The sequence below is a fragment of the Trachypithecus francoisi genome, unplaced genomic scaffold (genome assembly GCF_009764315.1).
Source record: "Trachypithecus francoisi isolate TF-2019V2 unplaced genomic scaffold, Tfra_2.0 Lachesis_group2, whole genome shotgun sequence".
NCBI lineage: Eukaryota > Metazoa > Chordata > Mammalia > Primates > Cercopithecidae > Trachypithecus > Trachypithecus francoisi.
In genome coordinates this window covers 118,066,581-118,085,651 of record NW_022681465.1, presented here as the reverse complement: position 1 = coordinate 118,085,651, position 19,071 = coordinate 118,066,581, and the positions used below count along the sequence as shown (strand labels likewise).

At 34.8% G+C, this 19,071-nt stretch overlaps 1 protein-coding gene across 1 annotated transcript in view; it reads right to left on the bottom strand.

The window, feature by feature from the left end:
• RANBP17 (RAN binding protein 17) overlaps nucleotides 1–19,071 on the bottom strand; it is a 455,080-nt gene that overhangs the window by 123,480 nt on the left and 312,529 nt on the right. The window contains exons 15-17 of the mRNA XM_033180282.1: nucleotides 13,140–13,213; nucleotides 12,044–12,124; nucleotides 48–111 (exon numbers count right to left, since the gene is read on the bottom strand). Of these exons, the coding sequence (XP_033036173.1) occupies nucleotides 48–111; nucleotides 12,044–12,124; nucleotides 13,140–13,213 (219 nt within the window). The remainder of the gene's footprint in view (nucleotides 1–47; nucleotides 112–12,043; nucleotides 12,125–13,139; nucleotides 13,214–19,071) is intronic.

Below are 19,071 nucleotides of genomic sequence, written 5' to 3'. Positions count from 1 at the left end.
CAACTATTTGTAAAATTCTATTCATTAATTAAAGAAATAAGACTTACCGTGTGGTTTTTTAGCATGAATTTCACAGCATCTATCTTCACAAGTTTTTTTAAAAGGATATAGGTAATAGAAGTTAAGGACTCTAAGGAAATATATTTGTCATATCAGTATGTAATAAATCACAAAGTAACAGTGAACTGTAGTGGCATCAATTTCTACTTATAAAAAATAAATATAATTTCTAAAGAGCATTCCTATAGAAATGTCTTTCCTTTTGTTAAGAATGATAATCTATTATTAACCAATGCAATACTTTTCTATCTTATATATATTCTAGTTATGGAAAGAAAGAATGAATTTTATAATTAAGACAAGAACTCTTTTACTATTAAAGTCTTGATAGTGGAAAATTAAAACTGACCCCTTTTTATATTTTGGGTGTAACTTGTGAACTTCTACTTACTTAATGTTATTTCATAATGAAATAATTATAAAAGACCCATAATAGGCTATCAAAAAAGAGAAAATTACTCAATTCTAAGAAACAGTGAGCTCTCTTAGTAGAAATCTAAGATCAGAATATAATTAGGAGGATATAGCAGACTGCATGTCATCAAGTATAGAAGGACAGCTTAAAGGAACTAATATTTCTCAAGTGCCGAGTATGTAAAAGGCATTTTCCATATGTTAATTCACCTAATCTTCACAATTATACTGTTAAGTATTGATTATTATTTTTAGTCCATAAATAATGAAACAGGAGCTAAGAGAAATTAAGTTGCTTGCCCAAGATTATACAGCCATGGATCGACAGTGCTGCGATTTGAACTGTAGTTTGGTTCCAAAGGCCATGTTCTTTCTGCTGTACCACATTATCACCTGAACAGTTCAACTTAGAAGGAGTATGAAGTTAAGAAATTGGAAACATGAATACAAGGCCTAAATAGGCCTAAATAATTTCAGGTATGATGTGGATTCTAAACACATCTACTCAGTATGCAAATACCCTCTTCTCTTACTCTACCATAGTCATGTGTTTCTACCACAGCTAGAGCATCTCTCGGCCATTCCCTAACACCCACTCATGCCTTTCTTGAAGGCTATAATAATCTTATATGGTTCCATTCATATTACAAGGAAAACACTGGCTTTCTTTTTCCTTCACATCATCTCCAAATATATGACTCAGTCTACTGCCTCTGCACAGGGGCACTGAAAAGTATAATTCTAAATTTTAGTCACTCAGGCATGGGTATCAAAGAGTGGAAAACACATTGGAACACGAGTCAGGAGACCTGGGCTTGACTATACCATTCAATGAATCCAAGTAATAAACTTAGCCTGTCTCAGCCTTAGTTTCTCTCTCCAACAAATGAGGATGAAACCTCTGCCCAAGCTACCTTACAGGATTGTTCTGAGGATCATATAATGCAAATGTCTTTGCCAGTTATCAATCACGGAAAAAGAAAGATGTAGAGAATTCACAAAACGTGTGCAACTTGCAAGGCTTATTTTCACAATTCCATGAGATAGACAGTATCACTTCTATTTTTCAGGTAAGGAAATAAACTAAAAAAAGTTAAATAATTTTTCAAAAGATAAACAATTAGTATGATTTATATTCAAGTCCCTCTGATTCCAAAGCAACTATTCCAGTTGCATATGAAGCATGTATGTTTGGCTTAGCCATATACCTGATTATTTAAAATATGCATCTACATTTTAGCATGTATCTGTATTAGACAGTAAACTTTCTAAGGGCAGGGACGATATCCATGCATTTTCCCTCTTGCACTGCTCTCAGCAGGTGCTCAATGCACTGTATTTTTCTTTTTTTTCTTTTTTTGAGACAGACTCTTGCTCTGTCCCCAGGCTGGAGTGCAGTGGCGTGATCTCAGCTCACTGCAACCTCCACCCCCCCGGGTTCAAGTGATTCTCCTGCCTCAGCCTCCCGAGTAGCCAGGACTACAATCATGGGTCACCACGTCTAGCTAATTTTTTGTATTTTTAGTAGAGATGGGGTTTCACTATGTTGGTCATGCTGGTCTCGAACTCCTTACCTCAAGTGATCCACTGTGCCTGGCTGGCCACAATGCACTGGGTTTTTCTGGCAGGCTGCAGGGCAACAAGACCAAGGCTGACAGGTAGCAAGTTTTTCCTTGCCTCCAAAGATGCAGATTTGATGATTATTCCCAGTGTCAGTCACTGGGCTGAAGACCTGCCACTCAAACTTCACTCAGTTAAACAGGGGTAGGATCAATAAACTTAGAAATATCTTAAGTAATTACCAAATAGAATTCTCTTAAAATTGCAAAGTTAAAAGTGACAGGGTCTATGGGTAATAAGAATGCTGCCATTAATAGGAATCTTCCTGTCAGTGCTGTTAATAAACAGCAAGTCATGTTTTGACAATAGAATATTTATGAAAGCAATAAACAGAACATTCACAGGAAGAATCTCATCTGTCAAAGACACATTTTCTGCAGAACGGCATCTGTGCACTTTGTACCAAGGCCAGCCTCACTGCCTTTTAATTACATTCCAAAGAAAAAAATGATTAAGAATGAATTTTTACATTTTTCAATAAAGAAAAAAATGAGAGTTCACCTGAATATTTATGTTCTCTTATAGAAATTCAATTCAAAGCTAGTTATGGCTCTTAAGTGGGTCTGTAATGTTAAAAAAGGCAAATGAACACGTCATCTTTATGATCTTTACACTCTGATCTTATTCTTCTCTAAGAGACTAGGGTTCATCTGAGTTGTGCCATTTTGGCTGCGTGGAGCATTAGATAAATTATGGCAACACTAAGTTAGATTTCAGAGGTCTATTCAAAACACCTCTTAGCAGTAAACCTGGTAATGGTGGTAACAGTAACAGTAGCAACAGTACTAGAAGTCTTGAGAGTGAATATAAACATAACGTACAGAACATGTCAACAGAAGAGTCACGATTCAAATCCAGATCTGTCTGGCTCTAAAGTATAGGGTCTTTTCATTAGGGTATATCAGATCCATTTGATTTTAAAGAGACTAGTTCTCCTCTAGAGATCATTTGCTCCTTGAAATACAATTGAAATCGGAATCAAGTCCCAGAAGGGACAGGGAAACATTTTATTTTAGGAGGGACCAATTCATTAATGAGCCAGCATCACATCCAGGATTGAGCAAACTCTATAGTCTGGCTGGCAGTAACCCATTAAACCAAATTCTCAGAAAATCCCTGTCTCTAGCCATACAGTTATGACAACAGTGAAGAGGGTGAAGATAGTCTTATTGATAGCTAGGATAACACATAAAGAAAAACAAGAAAATAATCTTGTAAGATGGCTGAAAACTCTGAAAATCTGTATCCTTTGAAAAGGAGGATAACTAAATTGAGAATGAACTGCTTTCTTAGGTTACAGGAGTACTACACAATTCAGTAGCTGCTCGACACAGTATCACCAAGTATGACTTCAATTCACAGTATCAGGCCTTTTCTGACTATTTACCACATTTCATCAAATCTAAAACACCACTGATTGTAAAACAAAAAAATCAATATAATATGTACTACTAAGAAAAAGCACTTAAAAATACCATCAATTATAAGATATATCCTATTTACAGAAGCGTAAAGACATGAAAACATTTGATTTAGAATACAGTAGTGTACTAGATACATCATATTCACTAAGTACAAAAGAGTGGGTAATCATACTGAATCTGGGCAAATATTTAAAAGTCATACATGTTCATAGATACTTTTTGCAGACAGAGTTAGATCCTGATGAAAGAAGAAAGTTCACAGATGACAATATTACATGTCAGAAATTGCCATACTTAGGTTATACGTACAAAGTATAGTAACTGAAATGTAAGTTTAGTTATTTCAAAAGTAGAATTTTGCTCATGAACCCTACTAGACATACACACACACACATACACACCCACAGACATGCACACAGACACACAAACGCACAATTCCTTTTAAGCAAATATAAAGAAAAGAACAGAAGGAAGAACTACCCATTATAAAAGTACTAAGGGAGATTATATAGGCCAAAAACTATACTAATTGGTTATCCTCATATGATATCTGGCCATTTCCGATAAGTTGGGTAATAACATCAATATTTATTCACAAGATGGACTGAAGACTTAAACGTAAGACCTAAAACCATAAAAACCCTAGAAGAAAAACTAGGCAACACCATTCAGGACATAGGCATGGGCAAAGACTTCATGACTAAAACATCAAAAGTAATGGCAACAAAAGCCAAAACTGACATATGGGATCTAATTAAACTAAAGAGCTTCTGCACAGCAAAAGAAACTATCATCAGAATGAACAGGCAACCTAAAGAATGGGAGAAAATTTTTGCAATCTATCCATCTGACAAAGGGCTAATATCCAGAATCTACAAGGAACTTAAACAAATTTACAAGAAAAAAACAACCCCATCAAAAAGTGGGCAAAGGATATGAACAGACACTTCTCAAAAGAAGACATTTATGCGACCAATAATCATATGATAAAAAGCTCTTCATCACTGGTCATTAGAGAAATGCAAATCAAAACCACAATGAGATACTATCTCATGCCAGTTAGAATGGTGATCACTAAAAAGTCAGGAAACAACAGATGCTGGAGAGGATATGGAGAAATAGGAATGCCTTTACACTGTTGGTGGGAGTGTAAATTTGTTCAATCACTGTGGAAGACAGTGTGGTGATTCCTCAAGATTCTAGAACCAGAAATACCATTTGACCCAGCAATCCCATTACTGGGTATATACCCAAAGGATGATAAATCATTCTCCTCTAAAGACACATGCACATGTATGTTTATTGCAGCACTGTTCACAATAGCAAAGACTTGGAACCAAAACAAATGCCCATCAATGACAGACTGGATAAAAAAAATGTGCCACATATACACAATGGAATACTATGCAGCCATAAAAAAAATGAGTTCATGTTCTCTGTAGGGACATGGATGAAGCAGGAAACCATCATTCTCAGCAAACTAACACAGGAACAGAAAACCAAACATCATATGTTCTCACTCATAAGTGGGAGTTGAACAATGAGAACACATGGACAGAGGGAGGGGAACATCACACACCAGGGCCAGTCGGGGGTGGGGGGCTAGGGGAGGGATAGCATTAGGAGAAATACCTAATGTAGATGACAGGTTGATGGGTGCAGCAAACCACCACGGCACGTGTATGCCTATGTAACAAACCGCCACATTCTGTACATGTATCCCAGAACTTAAAGTATAATAAAAAAAATACACATAAAAAATCCAAATAGGTATAACCAAGATGAAGTATCTTAAGGGATACTAATAATCATTTACAAGGAACTGAAGTTAAGGCATAATCACAGAACAGAAGGGGTAACAATAAGTTCTAAATGCCCACGGTATGAAGTTTTGAAACTATAAAGGAAGAGAAAAAAGTCTTAATCTCTAACAATTTACAATCTAATAGGAGACAAGACCAGCAAATACTAAACTATATTAATATAACATTCATACCCAGATATATAGATTGAAAACAAGGTGTTCAAAATATTAAGAAAAATAAACCACGACTTGAAAGAAAATGAAGGAAATTAATATTTAGTGAGTATTAAAGGACTAAGGATTAAGCTATTTCATGATGGCTTTACTAAGTCTATAGCCAAGACTGAAAAATTGAATAAGCCTAATTGAGTTACAAAGTATAAATGAGGGAGAGCGGCAAATGTGGTGATTCAGTGAAAGATAATGAAGGGTGTCAAGGGGTAGGTAAAATGAATTTCCTTGGCCCAAGTATAAAGTACAAATTGTGGTCGAATGGAAGATCAGGAAATTAGCTATGGGAACTCAATAAGTCAAGTACCGTCAAAGGGCTCAAATTTAAGTCAATAATTTTGCTTGACCTAAGAAGCAAGTGGAAGAGATTGTGGGCTTTTGGGAAGAGAAATGATCAGATCAAAACAATACTCAAGGTACGTAATTTTGTGAAACAAAAATCTAAAGAACTTGGTGAAGGTCTACATAAGGGGGCTACAGAAGGGGAATATGGAGGATTCTACACCTGATTCTAGTATACAAACAAACAGAGGAGATAAATTATGGGATGACTTTTCTATGGCTGATAGAGGCAGAAAACAATGAAATAAATCAACATTTCCTCTGATGAAAAATGCTAATAGAAGTATGCCTGAGGGATGTAAGCTGAAACTAGTTTTATTTAACATTCTCACAAACCATCTGGAGATGGTGGTATTCAGTAAAATAAAGCAATGCATTTTAATATTGTTTCACAAAAGCAGAAATATTACTGTTTATTTCTAAATAGTTACTGTAACAGACATAAACAATTTTACTTTCATCCTTCACCCTTGTTTCGTTCTTGCCCTTTGCGTCATCTCTCATTCTCTACTCCTTCCTGACACCACATTCAGGATTCATACCCAAATGGTGGGAAGGTCAGAAACAGATGTGAGGATGTCTGGTTTGCACACTACTTAGTAAAGTTTAAAAGTCGCATACTTAATGGTTTATCTATAAGCTTATGTCTAAATGACCTCAAATAAAAGGGGCTCCCTCAAATCAGCCATATCACAATGTCACATACCCACATTATTTTTAATGTGCAGATTATCAGAAAATTAGTATGTAATTTATCTGAGTTAAATTTAAACAGAAGAAAAAGAAACTATAATAATAAAACAACTGACTTTAAGCTCTTTGGAGCAATATAGAAAAGGAAGTTTGGAATCAGTGTCAATTCTGTCAGAATTTAAAATCCATTAGGGCAGGGTCTATGTTTTATTTGTCCTTTTGCCGTGTACTTAGCAAATGCTTAATAAATATTTGTGAAAGAGGCCAGTAAGATTCAAGATGAGTATGGAATTAAATTTAAAAATCACTATTTTAGTCTTACTAATGTTAACTCTAGATAAGGATGAAGTTCTAATTATTGTACTTAAAACAAGCAAGCAAAAGAAAGACACATGAAGCTGGGAAAGGTAGGGGTGAAAAATAAAATTTTCATGGTCATCAAGTGACTTTGAAAGAAAACAGATTCTTTGGCTTGTAGAAATGAAAATGACTGAAATAAACTAGTAGATAAATAGATTTATGATATATATGGATGGGACTTACATTCACCAAATTCAGGTGTACAGGAACTTAAGGGGACAATCTTAGCGAGTCAGTCTGAGGCCAAATGGAAGGAATTACTTCTTTATACCAAACAAAACCAGAGCCAGCTCCATAGGCACGTGGGCTGTACACTTGCATAGGGGACCCTGTGCCTAGAAGAGTCTCTTCATGGTTTAATGCTTTGCTCTTGAGGTCTTGAAATTCTTAATATTTTTTGAACAAGTAACCTCACATTCTTCTTTTTGAGGTGGGCCCTGCAAATTATGTAGCTGGCCTTGCAATAACATGGAGAAGTCATTAATCTTGAGAACTGTTGAGGTTAACAGTATCAATAAGGTAAAAAAAAAAAAGTTTGGATAAACTCAAAAGCTAATGTGGAAGTCTCTTATAGAGTCTGATTTTAAAAAGCTAGATATTGGTACTCATTGTAGTTTTGATTTGCATTTCTCCAGTGACCATTGGTGATGAGCTTTATTTCATATGTATGTTGGCTAGATAAATGTCTTCTTTTGAGAAGTGTCTGTTCATATCCATCGCCCACTTTTTGATGGGGTTGTTTTTTTCTTGTAAATTTGTTTAAGTTCCTTGTAGATTCTGGATATTAGCCCTTTGTCAGATGGAGAGATTTAAAAAATTTTCTCCCATTCTTTAGGTTGCCTGTTCACTCTGATGATCAGTGATCATTAAAAAGTCAGGAAAGAATAGATGCTGGAGAGGATGTGGAGAAATAGCTTTTACAGTGTTGGTGGGAGCATAAATTAGTTCAACCACTGTGGCAATTCCTCAGGGATCTAGAACCAGATATACCATTTGACCCAGCAATCCCATTACTGGGTATATACCCAAAGGATGATAAATCATTCTACTATAAAGCCACATGCACACGTATGTTTATTGCAGCATTATTCACAATGGTGAAGACTTTGGAACCAACCCAAATGCCCATCAATGACAGACTGGATAAAGAAAATGTGCCACATATACACCATGGAATACTATGCAGCCATAAAAAAGGATGAGTTCATGTTCTTTGCAGGGACATGGATGAAGAAGGAAACCATCCTTCTCAGCAAACTAACATAGGACCAGAAAACCAAATACCACATGTTCTCACTTGTAAGTGGGAGCTGAACAATGAGAACACATGGACACAGGGAGGGGAACATCACACACTGGGGCCTGTTGGGGGTTTGCAGGGCTAGGGGAGGGATAGCATTAGGAGAAATACCTAATGTAGATGATGGGTTGATAGGTGCAGCAAACTACCACGGCACGTGTATACCTATGTAACAAACCTCTATGTCCTGCACATGTATCCCAGAACTTAAAGTATATTACAAAAAGGACTTCAAAACACACACACACACACACACACACACACACACTCTCTCTCTCTCTCTCTCTCTCTCTCTCTCTAGATATTTTTAGTTTTCCCATGTTTGATGATTATGTAATAAAGGCCAACTACCAACAGAGGGCCTGATAGAGAATGAAATTTCCTTTCTGAAACCCAAGTGGAGCATGTTAACTGCTACAAATTTGAGTAAACAATAAATTGCAGAAGAAATACTGATCAATTATCTTTCAAAAGAACAAAAACTTGAAATAATGATTAACAAACAAACAGAATTTTGGATAAAATGTGATACTGTTCTCCGTTTTCAGCATTTAAAATAAGTTTACTTGATTGCTCTGTATGACCCTTATTCTCGCTCCAGTTTTCCCAGAAGCTTCCTTGTTCCAATCATTTGAACAATCTCACCCTTTTCCCATTTAGATAGAAACTAAAATTTCTGACCAGGAAACATTTCAAAGAAGGAAAAGATCCCCAAGTACCGAACGTGAACACAGAACACAGAGGGCTGGCTCTGTACAGAGCCATTTCAGCTCTGTGCCTGTTCAAAAAAGCTATTTAATCAGAAATTCTTGGACTTTAGTCTTGAAAATATAAAGAGTATGTTAAACAGTTACTCAAATGTATTTGCTAAATTTATTATAAATACCCATGTAATGAATCTGATGGGAAAACATAAACTTTCTGTCAAAAAGGTCACTGGATTTTAAAATAACAATAATCTTACCAATTTGAAAAGTTTCAAATTTGGCAAACAGCAATTTTGGGGTAAAATGCAACAGCCACCCAGTTACAATCCGGGACCCAGTTATAATCCGGGGATTTACACCCCACATCGTTATTTAGGAACTAGACTATCCCTAAAAATGTGAGTCTAGTGAGTCTTACGAAGTCCTATGAAAGTGTCTGTGACAGAAGTACCAGACTTTTCTGCTCAGGACATACAATGCAGCTCTATTTTCTAACTACCTAAAGGCAGAGGTTCTCAAAGTATGGTCCTGGAGCCACCAACTTAACCAGAGGCTTGTGAAAACTACAATTCTCAGGCCCAGGCCTAACACTTCCTGAAAGAGAAACTCTGGGGAGTGGGGCCTAATACTTTGTGTTTTAAAAAGCACTCACATTCTGATGCTCACTAAAGTCTGAGACTACTGCTTTAAGGCAACCAAAGGCTTTTTAATACTTCCTAAAAACGGGGTCTTCTGTGATTTCAATTTCTAACAAGTGGTCAGATAAAAGAACACCAAAGTTCAGAGACTGGCTTTGAGCACCATTAACACTGAGTAAGGTTCATCTGAAGCAGATAAAATAGAAAAAATAAAACAGAAAGTATCTGAAGACATGTACTATAAACAAAGAACATTAAAAAACCTCATAGTGAGATAACATGCTTTTCATTTACTTCTAATATTTTAAATAAAAATATTTTGAATATTAACATACAAACAGATTTCCATTAACAAGGGCCTATAGGTGATGATTTTGATCTTATATAAGTGTTTCTATTGCTGAAGAATGCCATCTTATTCCCAATACAGAAATAATATATTGCTTTAAAATCAAGACTGAAAAACATATTATAATAAAGAAATCGATTGGAAAAACAAAACATGCATTAGGTAACCAGTAACTGCACTAAAAACAGATACACCACTCACATATTCCATTATGTAAATGAATTCAAAGATATTTCATGACTGATCAGCTAGAAGGGACATAATGATTTATAATTCAAATAACTGAGCACTGAAATCAAATTGAACTAATATATATTTCTAAATATGCAAACCTGAAATAATTGCTAAAAAATATAAATCAGTGTACTCATGTTGAAATCATTCCTATATCCTGGTTTAAAATATTATAGCTTTTAAACTTTTATCTAGTAAGTTTTCTGAAAATATGATTTTTTATTTACTTCAAGAAGTACTCAAAAGCAATAAACAGCATGTAAAATAAAAGGCTATATTATTTGAATTAAAGAATATATAACAGGTTTAATAGGATAGAAAAAAGATCTTAAATAGCAGACACAAATAAATTAGGCATTATGCAAATTAAACTAAAAGAATACAAATCAAATTAATTTTATACTAAATATCAATTTCAACCTAAAAAATAGGGTAAATCTAAACAATAGATATATGCTATAAAATAACTGAGGCTTCTTTGCAGATAATATGCTCTCAAAGTAATTCATTGTGAAAAGGCCAGAGTTTGCAATACTAGGAAGTACTTATAAGCCACTTCATATGTTAGAAATAAAGAGTATTTCAGCATTATTATTAGAAAAAAATATGGGTTGAGTTTTTTTTTAATAAGAAAAAATACATATCTTAAAAAGCCAAATGACCATTGGAATTGGGTTGTACATCACCTTCCAGTAAAAAGGAAAAACAGCCTGGACAGGTGTAATTTATCATTTTTCTGATTTAATATCAAAGAAATATATTAAAATAATAAAAAGAATCCTGAAATCCTCAAAATTTGTAGTGATAAATAGCCCTCCCTGTCTTTATTGCATTATACCTACTAACAGAAATATTGCATGGTGGATTTTGCCAGACAAGGACGATTATTTTCCAATAAAAAGTTGCATATTAAATTCCAGCACAAAAGTGGGTGTCTAATACTTTGGAAATCTTTTATGGTTTACCAAGGAATACAATTTTAAACTTAACTAACATAAACATATTCCTGGAATGAACCTGCATTAAAGGTTTCTATCCAATGCTACCATTTTCAGAATCTGTCCTCATATTAAAAGATCAGTTAATCTTAGTGATTAACTAATCCAACACTTATCTTTCACAAGTCCTACATATTTGATAGCTAACATAGAAAAGACAATCTACATGATTCTCTCTAGTTTTTAGAAATATGACAATACTGTCAACCATAATTTAGGAAGAAGATTCTTGGTTTTAGAATTTTAAAAACCTGCCAGACAGAGAAATCTAAACATTTAATGTATAATGGGAAATCTTATTTTAGATTAGATTAGATGTTGATTTGGTGGGGGCAATAATCAAAGAAATGGTCAAAAGCGTATCATTTTCTTTGTATTACTCTACTGTGCCTTTCAACTAATGAAAATGATGTTCTTTTCAACTGAAGAATATTATAGATACATTTACTCATAGGAATGTAGTTTTTCTAAGGTAATATTTTTGGAATACTTTGACCTCCTTAAAATTAAGTCACATACTTTCTTTTAGGACACGAATTTCTGACAAATACAAAAAAGCATGAACTAAAATATATGTGGTTGCATACTTTCTTATATAACCATTTATTAGCCTGGGTGAGTATAAATATAACTGTAACTACTTAGGAATCTATATGTCCGTATAAATTCAACAGTGATTCCGACTAAATGCTTCATAGTATACAGCTAATTAAAACCTTTCAAAAACATGCATTTACAGATAAGAATAAATGAAAGAACTTTTTATTTAAAAAAATTGCAAAAATTATAAACAAGAAAAATACCTGGTAAATTAAATGCATTTGCTAGGTTGTTTATACATAATGTCAGATATACAGTGAAAAGGATATCCAACAGAAAGGTCATTTAGGAACTGAAGAGTCCTTGAAATTACAGGCTCACATCTTCCCCAGTATTTAAGGTTTGTAACACTAAATAGGAAAAAAAGTCTTTAATTATAAGTAAGTTACTTGTTTGTCTAGGGAGAATCAGAAAATACACATAAATTTATGTAAGTTTGATGACCTAAGTCACAAATATTTTAAAAGTGAAAAACAGGCTCAAAAACATTTTCTATTCTTTCTATAGCATATTCAAAATTATATGCAATCTACAGTGAATACCGCACTCCAAATGGTGTATAATTCTATATATTTAGTTTTGTAAATTAAAAAGTTGTCTAAGTGTTTCACCGGAAAACATCAAGTTTGTACCCAAAACATAGGGAGGAAAAGCAGGAGTCACAAAGAAAGCCAGAGGCTCACTGTTACTGCCAAATAATGAACCATCAATATGTGGCTCCAAAACTCACTTCTTATGATCATAACTGTTTATCTAACTTTGTTCTCTGCAATCAAGACAGTGTTGTTTGTCTGTTACACAGATAAAGCGGGGTGCCAGGTGGAGGCATGCAAGTTTGGCTATGGGTACAAAGTTATGTCTGTGACTAGAAACTAGTTTATTCTGCTAATATTATAAGTCCAACATAAGGACAGTTTCCATGAATATGTCTCTGCCAGACATAGCTTTCTCTTAGAACTAATGAATGCCCTATCAGACCTCTTTCAAAGATTTCAATTTGCAATAATCTCTTAATGTGGTCTTTCAAATCAAATATACAGGTGTTTTTCTTTTTAAATTAAAAAAAAATGCTGCCCAATTGATCTGAAGAGTCAAGGTCTGTAAATCTTTTAAAATCATCATCTGATGCTGCACACTCCAGTTGTATGGAAACTTGACAAATTACAATGTCCTTTGGATGGTGAGTTTTCAATATGTGAAATTAAGTTTCAGTTAAGAACAATGCTAATATTCTAACAATTAAAACATAATTTTAGGTCTTTTATTTAAAAAACTAATATATAAAAAGATTTAAATACAGTAAAAAGATCTATTACATTTAAAACAACAACAAAAGAAAAATCAAAGACCAAAACAAGAACTCACATTTTTGTCACGAATGTTTCTAGAACGTGATTGTCATCTGTTATTCCTAAGACTTCTGACATACAAGCATATACCTGCATTAAAACACTTCATTGTTAAAAGCTTTATTATTAACATATATTTTCAAAAGACTATTCAAATTGAACAAACATAAGATTTAATGCACTGTTGTATCCACATTGAAGTAGGGAGTGGGTGGGGGAGCAAATGAATTTTTTAAAAAGAATCTTATAATTTTAAAATTTGCTAACTTTTTCCTCCAGAAAGCTCCTATTTTGAAATATATAAACGCTTACACACAAACACACCCATATATCCATTTTGCTCCCACCACACCACATACATTTTTTTCCCCTCAAAGTGGTAGACCACCCCTTTCTTGAAGACGGGAGTAAGTATGCAAAGGGCTGGAAAGTAGAGTACTTCAACAAAAGGCTCCAACACTTAAAAATTTTCCACGTATTCTAGATTTCAGTAAAATATTAACCATTTCAGGATTATTTAAGGCAGTTATAAAAATAAGGATTTTAAAAAATCAAAGGAAGTTAAAGAACTTAAGAGAAATTCTCCTCAAATATTACCTAATTAAGCTTCCCCAAATATACAGGTAGGTCTTACTTTTCATGTTGACACTGAAATCCCAAGCTCAGGGATTCTCTGTTGAAAACATCAGGGCCTGGGAATCCACTAAGCTTCCAATTAGGGAGTGTTGGTTGCAGAGTTTGGGGTGCAACATTTCAGTCTCAATCCAAGCCACATTGAGCTTATAAACACATACCCCCACTTCAAGTGGGAAAATGCCACTTATACTCCTTACTAGCCTGGCAAAGCTGAGAGGTGGGTTGACACCTCCATACTCCCTGATGCTCTGGTGTGATTCCAGGTTATCCCTGCCAGACACCAGCTGTATGGGATTTCTCTTCTGTGATTTGATCCTCTATGATTGTGTTCTCTCACTTTCTCCTAATCTGCCTATTTCTTATGTACAGCAACATAGCTTCTACTCCCTCTGTCTTTTGTTTTTTTTTATATCTGAAAACCAGTTTGATACACCGCCATAGGTCATGAAGGTAAGATAAAAATCACAGGGGCAACACAAATCACCCATAGCTATAGGGTCACAAAGGGGAGGAAAGCTGCCATTGTAGAAATTTCTTTTCTGTATTTTAAACACCATTTGAACCAGCAGGTTGTGTTCCAGACTTTCAACCTGAGTCCTGTGTCTGGAAGGTTTCTCCTCAGGCTGATGGAGTCAATCAGAGGGAGAGAAAAAGAGGGAGAGAAGGAGGGGTTAGGTGTAAAGGGTGACAGAAGGAAGGAGGGGCTGAATGGTGGGGAGGAGAAGCTGGGGAAGAGAGAGAGAGAGAGAAAGAGAGAGGGAGAGAGATTGAGATTCAAATTCCTGCTGCCTTACCTACTAACTTCTAAGCCCTACAGAAAAGCATTTCAATGAATATATGTCTGTGGCTTTGCCCATGAGAGTCGGCCTTCATCTCTTACTAGATTGAAGTGACCATTGTTGCTTGTAAGATGTTTGGGGGAAAGAGGGAGCTAAGGAGAGAGAATCTAGAGAAGTTAGTTACCAACAATCCTCAATAATCACAAACCTTTAGGCACAAAGAGGGCTCAAATGAAGAATGATATGTAGAATGGAAAGTTTCCCTAAGCTCACCACGATGCAAAACCTCTCTCATATATAGAAGTATACATATTGGGTCCCTTGGGAAACCTGGTATCCACATGATTGATGGCACACAAAGCATTTGACAACTTGGCCTCAACCTACCTCATCTTCCACATTTCCCTCAACCTCAAGCCACAATAAAATGCTGATGGATCACTGAGGCATCTCATGCAATTTCAGATTTTTATACGTTCATGTGCTGGTCATTTTGCCTCAATCAGCCTTCTTCCTCTTTTTCCCCTCATACTCATTCAAAAGTCTCTCCTCTGAAGCCTTCCTAGGCACAGTGATTTGAACTCTCCTTTATGTTCCCACAACATCCAGTCCACTCCTCTATCATGGCAGTTTTCACACTGTAACTGTTTGAATGTCAATTTCCCTCATTACACTGAGTGCTTCTTGAGGGGTGACACTATGCCTTATTCTTTGTGTCCCTAATATCGCACCTAAGGCAATATTTGTCAAGTGAATACGATGTGTTTTTAATGTGCAGCGGCAAAACACACGGTCTGGATCTACTAGGACTATTTTATAATGTGAATATTACACAAAGAAAGAAAAACGACTTTTCCCATTAAGCATATATTGGATTCTATGTATAAAATACATAGAATCATAAATTACAACAGAAAAAGAAAAGTAGCTAGAGAGAACAGCTTGAATATTTAGTAACTGATTATAGCAATTGTCTTTTAATTTTATTTTAGTGGCACCCTCGTCAAAAGCAATCCTTAAAATAAGCCCAGTTTTATAAAATCAACTAACAGTAGGGATCAGACACCCTACTGTGTGCCCTGCTTTGCCTACTTGCTCAGTTCCAGGGCCAGAGACTGTGTGCCCTTAACTCTGACTGGAATTTAAAAGGCATGTTTGTTTAACAAAGATGAAAGTATGAATGAGTATGTTTAAACTACAACTCAAAGCACAAATTCTTTGATGGTATACAGGATCATTTTTATAGATAAATGAAATTAATAATAAATTCCATGACATAGCAGGCATTATCTCAAATCACTTATTTTCTTCTTATTGTGTTTATATCTTTACTGGTTAATTTTCTTGTTTTTGATAACATAACTACAGTGGACTTTTGTAAAATCAAATTTTACATTTTCAAGACATTATAAATGCCTATTTTTATGGCAAACTCAGAAATAATATAATTTTTGTTTTAATTATTTTATTATTTATTTTAAAATGTGATTTTAAACATTTCAAACATTTTAACATTAAAAAATGTGCTTTCTAATTCAATGGGTCCTAAGGAAGTTTTCCTATCGTGTCCCTGGCATTCAAAAGAGGAGGAAACTAGGCAGGCAGATCTGTTGTGTTCTGCTGTCAAAACAGTTTCTCAAAGATCAGATCTGACCCAATAATATACTAGAAAAACAGTCAACATTGACACATGGCAGTGCTTTAATCCACAATTATCCTTGTAACTTGCACCATTCCTTTTATCATCCATTAGCTTTGATTCCCATTATCCCATCTAGAACTGTGTCAACGCTTTTGTCCTTGGGGATTTCTCTCCACTACTAGGATCTGACAGTCAAGCTTCAGTACTAAACAGGATCATTACCTCTTAAATCCACTTATCTGATCTACTGAATAGTAAATTGAAAAGCTCATTAAGAGCAACAATCTGATTTGTTTTCACGTGTGACAGGGTCATTTAAAATCAATGTATGATTACAGCGTTTCTTTTAAAAGACTGTTCCTCATTTTCCAAGGTACCTTATCATTCAGATAACATGCAGAAAACATGAAAATGTCTCCAAACATTTGAAATTTAATTATCCCTTTTAAACATGGATAATTTGGGAGTGAGAAGTAATTTGTTCAGTTAGGAAATACCTACAAAATTGTTTATCATCAAGCACAGGTCAATGAAAGTCTTCTACAGAAAAATCTTCCAACACAGTATTTAGAGTTTTTAACACTTTCTACAACTTTTATCATTTCACCCGAAATAATTTTTATGACACCAAGAAGAAATCATATTGCAATATCTATTTTAAGGAAGTACATAGGAGTTACATAGGAATGCAAGAAAAGGAAACAAAACAAAACAAAGCAAAACTCACTTTCAGTCCACAGATTCCTTGTCTCTTATTTCAGAATCTATTAAGACAATCTCATCACAATGAAAAATGAGTCAAAATCTAAGAAATAAGAGACTAAATCGATCTGTGTGGTCATCCTTCAGAGAAGGATGGCCAGTACAATGACACTGAATATATGGTTATGCCTTTGGTTATGTGTTTTATATAGTCAGAGATGAACAATCTGTAACCAAGCTTTTGCCTGTCTTAGCCTTCCTCCCTTCTTTCCTTCTTCTGCATTTCATAATAAGGCTGCATAATAGACTGTAAGCTCCCTGAGAACAGAAATGATGCTCTGGGTTTCTTAAATCTCACATGCCTACTACTCAATAATGTTTCTTAAATGAATAAAAAGAATATAGGGTTAAAATGTACATTTTGGCCAATCCCATTTCATGTATGATTCTTTAACAAAAGGAAAACAACCCATAAAAGGCATGTATTTTCCCCCTATAAAATAATATACCCCAAATTCTACTCATCTGGGATGAACATTGGTAAAATGTTGTCATTTTAAAAGATGTGGTTTTAATGCTTAAATAATATTTCTGGAAGAAGGTCTCCCTGTAGATTCAGTAAGAAGGGTCTTAATTTGAAACCTGCCAGCCTTTTATGGGCACTTCTCAAAACATATAATAGAATATGATATTTTTGTAGTAATAACTTCCATGTGAATATGTTTTCTCCACTATTTTGAGCATATACTCCTGGAAGGCAGGGGAAATGTCTATTTCTCTTTACATCTCCAGTAGTTTATTGTCTTAGAACACTGTCATGATAAACTTAGCAAAATAGAAAAGGCACAGACCTTGGTCCCCAAAACATCTGCATTTGAATTCTATATCTGCCTCTAACTAGGTGTTTCTTAAGGTCTCTGAATCTTGGTTTCTCACCTATAAAACAGTAACAATAATAATACCTGCTTTAGGCTGGGTGCGGAGGCTCATGCCTGTAATCCCAGCACTTTGGGAGGCCGAGGTGGGAGGATTGCCTGAGCTCAGGAGTTTGAGACCAGCCTGGACAACACAGTGAAACCCCAAACTAAAATGCAAAAAATTAGCTGAGTGTGGTGGTGTGTGCTTGTAATACCAGCTACTCGGGAGGCAGAGACAGGAAAATTGTTTGAACCCGGGAGGTGGAGGTTGCAGTGAGCTGAGATCGCGCCACTGCACTCCAGCCTGGGTGGCAGAGCGAGACTCCATCTCAAAATAAAAAAAACCTACTTTATGGGCTTTTGATTAGATTAAATGATGATCCTGAACTCAGAGCCTGACATTTAGTAGTTACTCAACAAATGCTATTTCCCTGTACAACCTTTCATTGACCCTTCTGCATAGTAGGTGCTAAAGTGGTCAGCTAACACCTTTTGAAGAGAAGGCTCTACACATGAAAAATAACAGAAGAATCAGAAGGTGCTTACCTTGAAGATTTTCACACAGCATAAAGATGGTTAAAACAAATAAACAAAATCTTATAATCTGTGTCCATAACTCTTAAATCTTCACAAACACATTCAATTCACACCTTCTAGTCAAACTCAGAAATTGCATTTGTTTAAAGGCATAAAAGAACAGCTTCAAAATTTCATGATACAAAAATCAAATTATTATTTGATTATTATTATTATTACTTCTCAATGGTTATTGTCTTAGAAGCTAGAAAAATTATCCATTTTAACCAGTTACTCATCTCTCTTGCTCCTGAAATATGTAAAGTGATTAGAAATGTAAGGAATTATCATTATCACAGATTTGAGAAGGCATGTTCTTAAAAAACTGTTTTAATATTTTAAAACAGTTTGTTTTCTTAGCTGTATTTATTTTACTGCAAAGGTTCTTACACATTTAAGAAAAGAGCATTTAGATAGTACATAATGCTTCAATGAGCCAATGCACGTTCCAACTTCTCAACTCATCAAATGACAAATGTTGCCTGTAGAATTTGCAAGTAGCTTAAAAGATCTTACATATGGTTTTAAAAAGGGAACTAGGTAAGAAAAATAGATGAGGGCATAAACTACAAATAGCAACATAATTTTGAGTTGTAAATTTAATAAAGAATAAAAAAAAGCATGTGCTGTAATAATTTTTAAAATTTCTTTTTCCAATCCTAATCCGTAGTCTTGGGTATCTGGAGCACTGTCTCT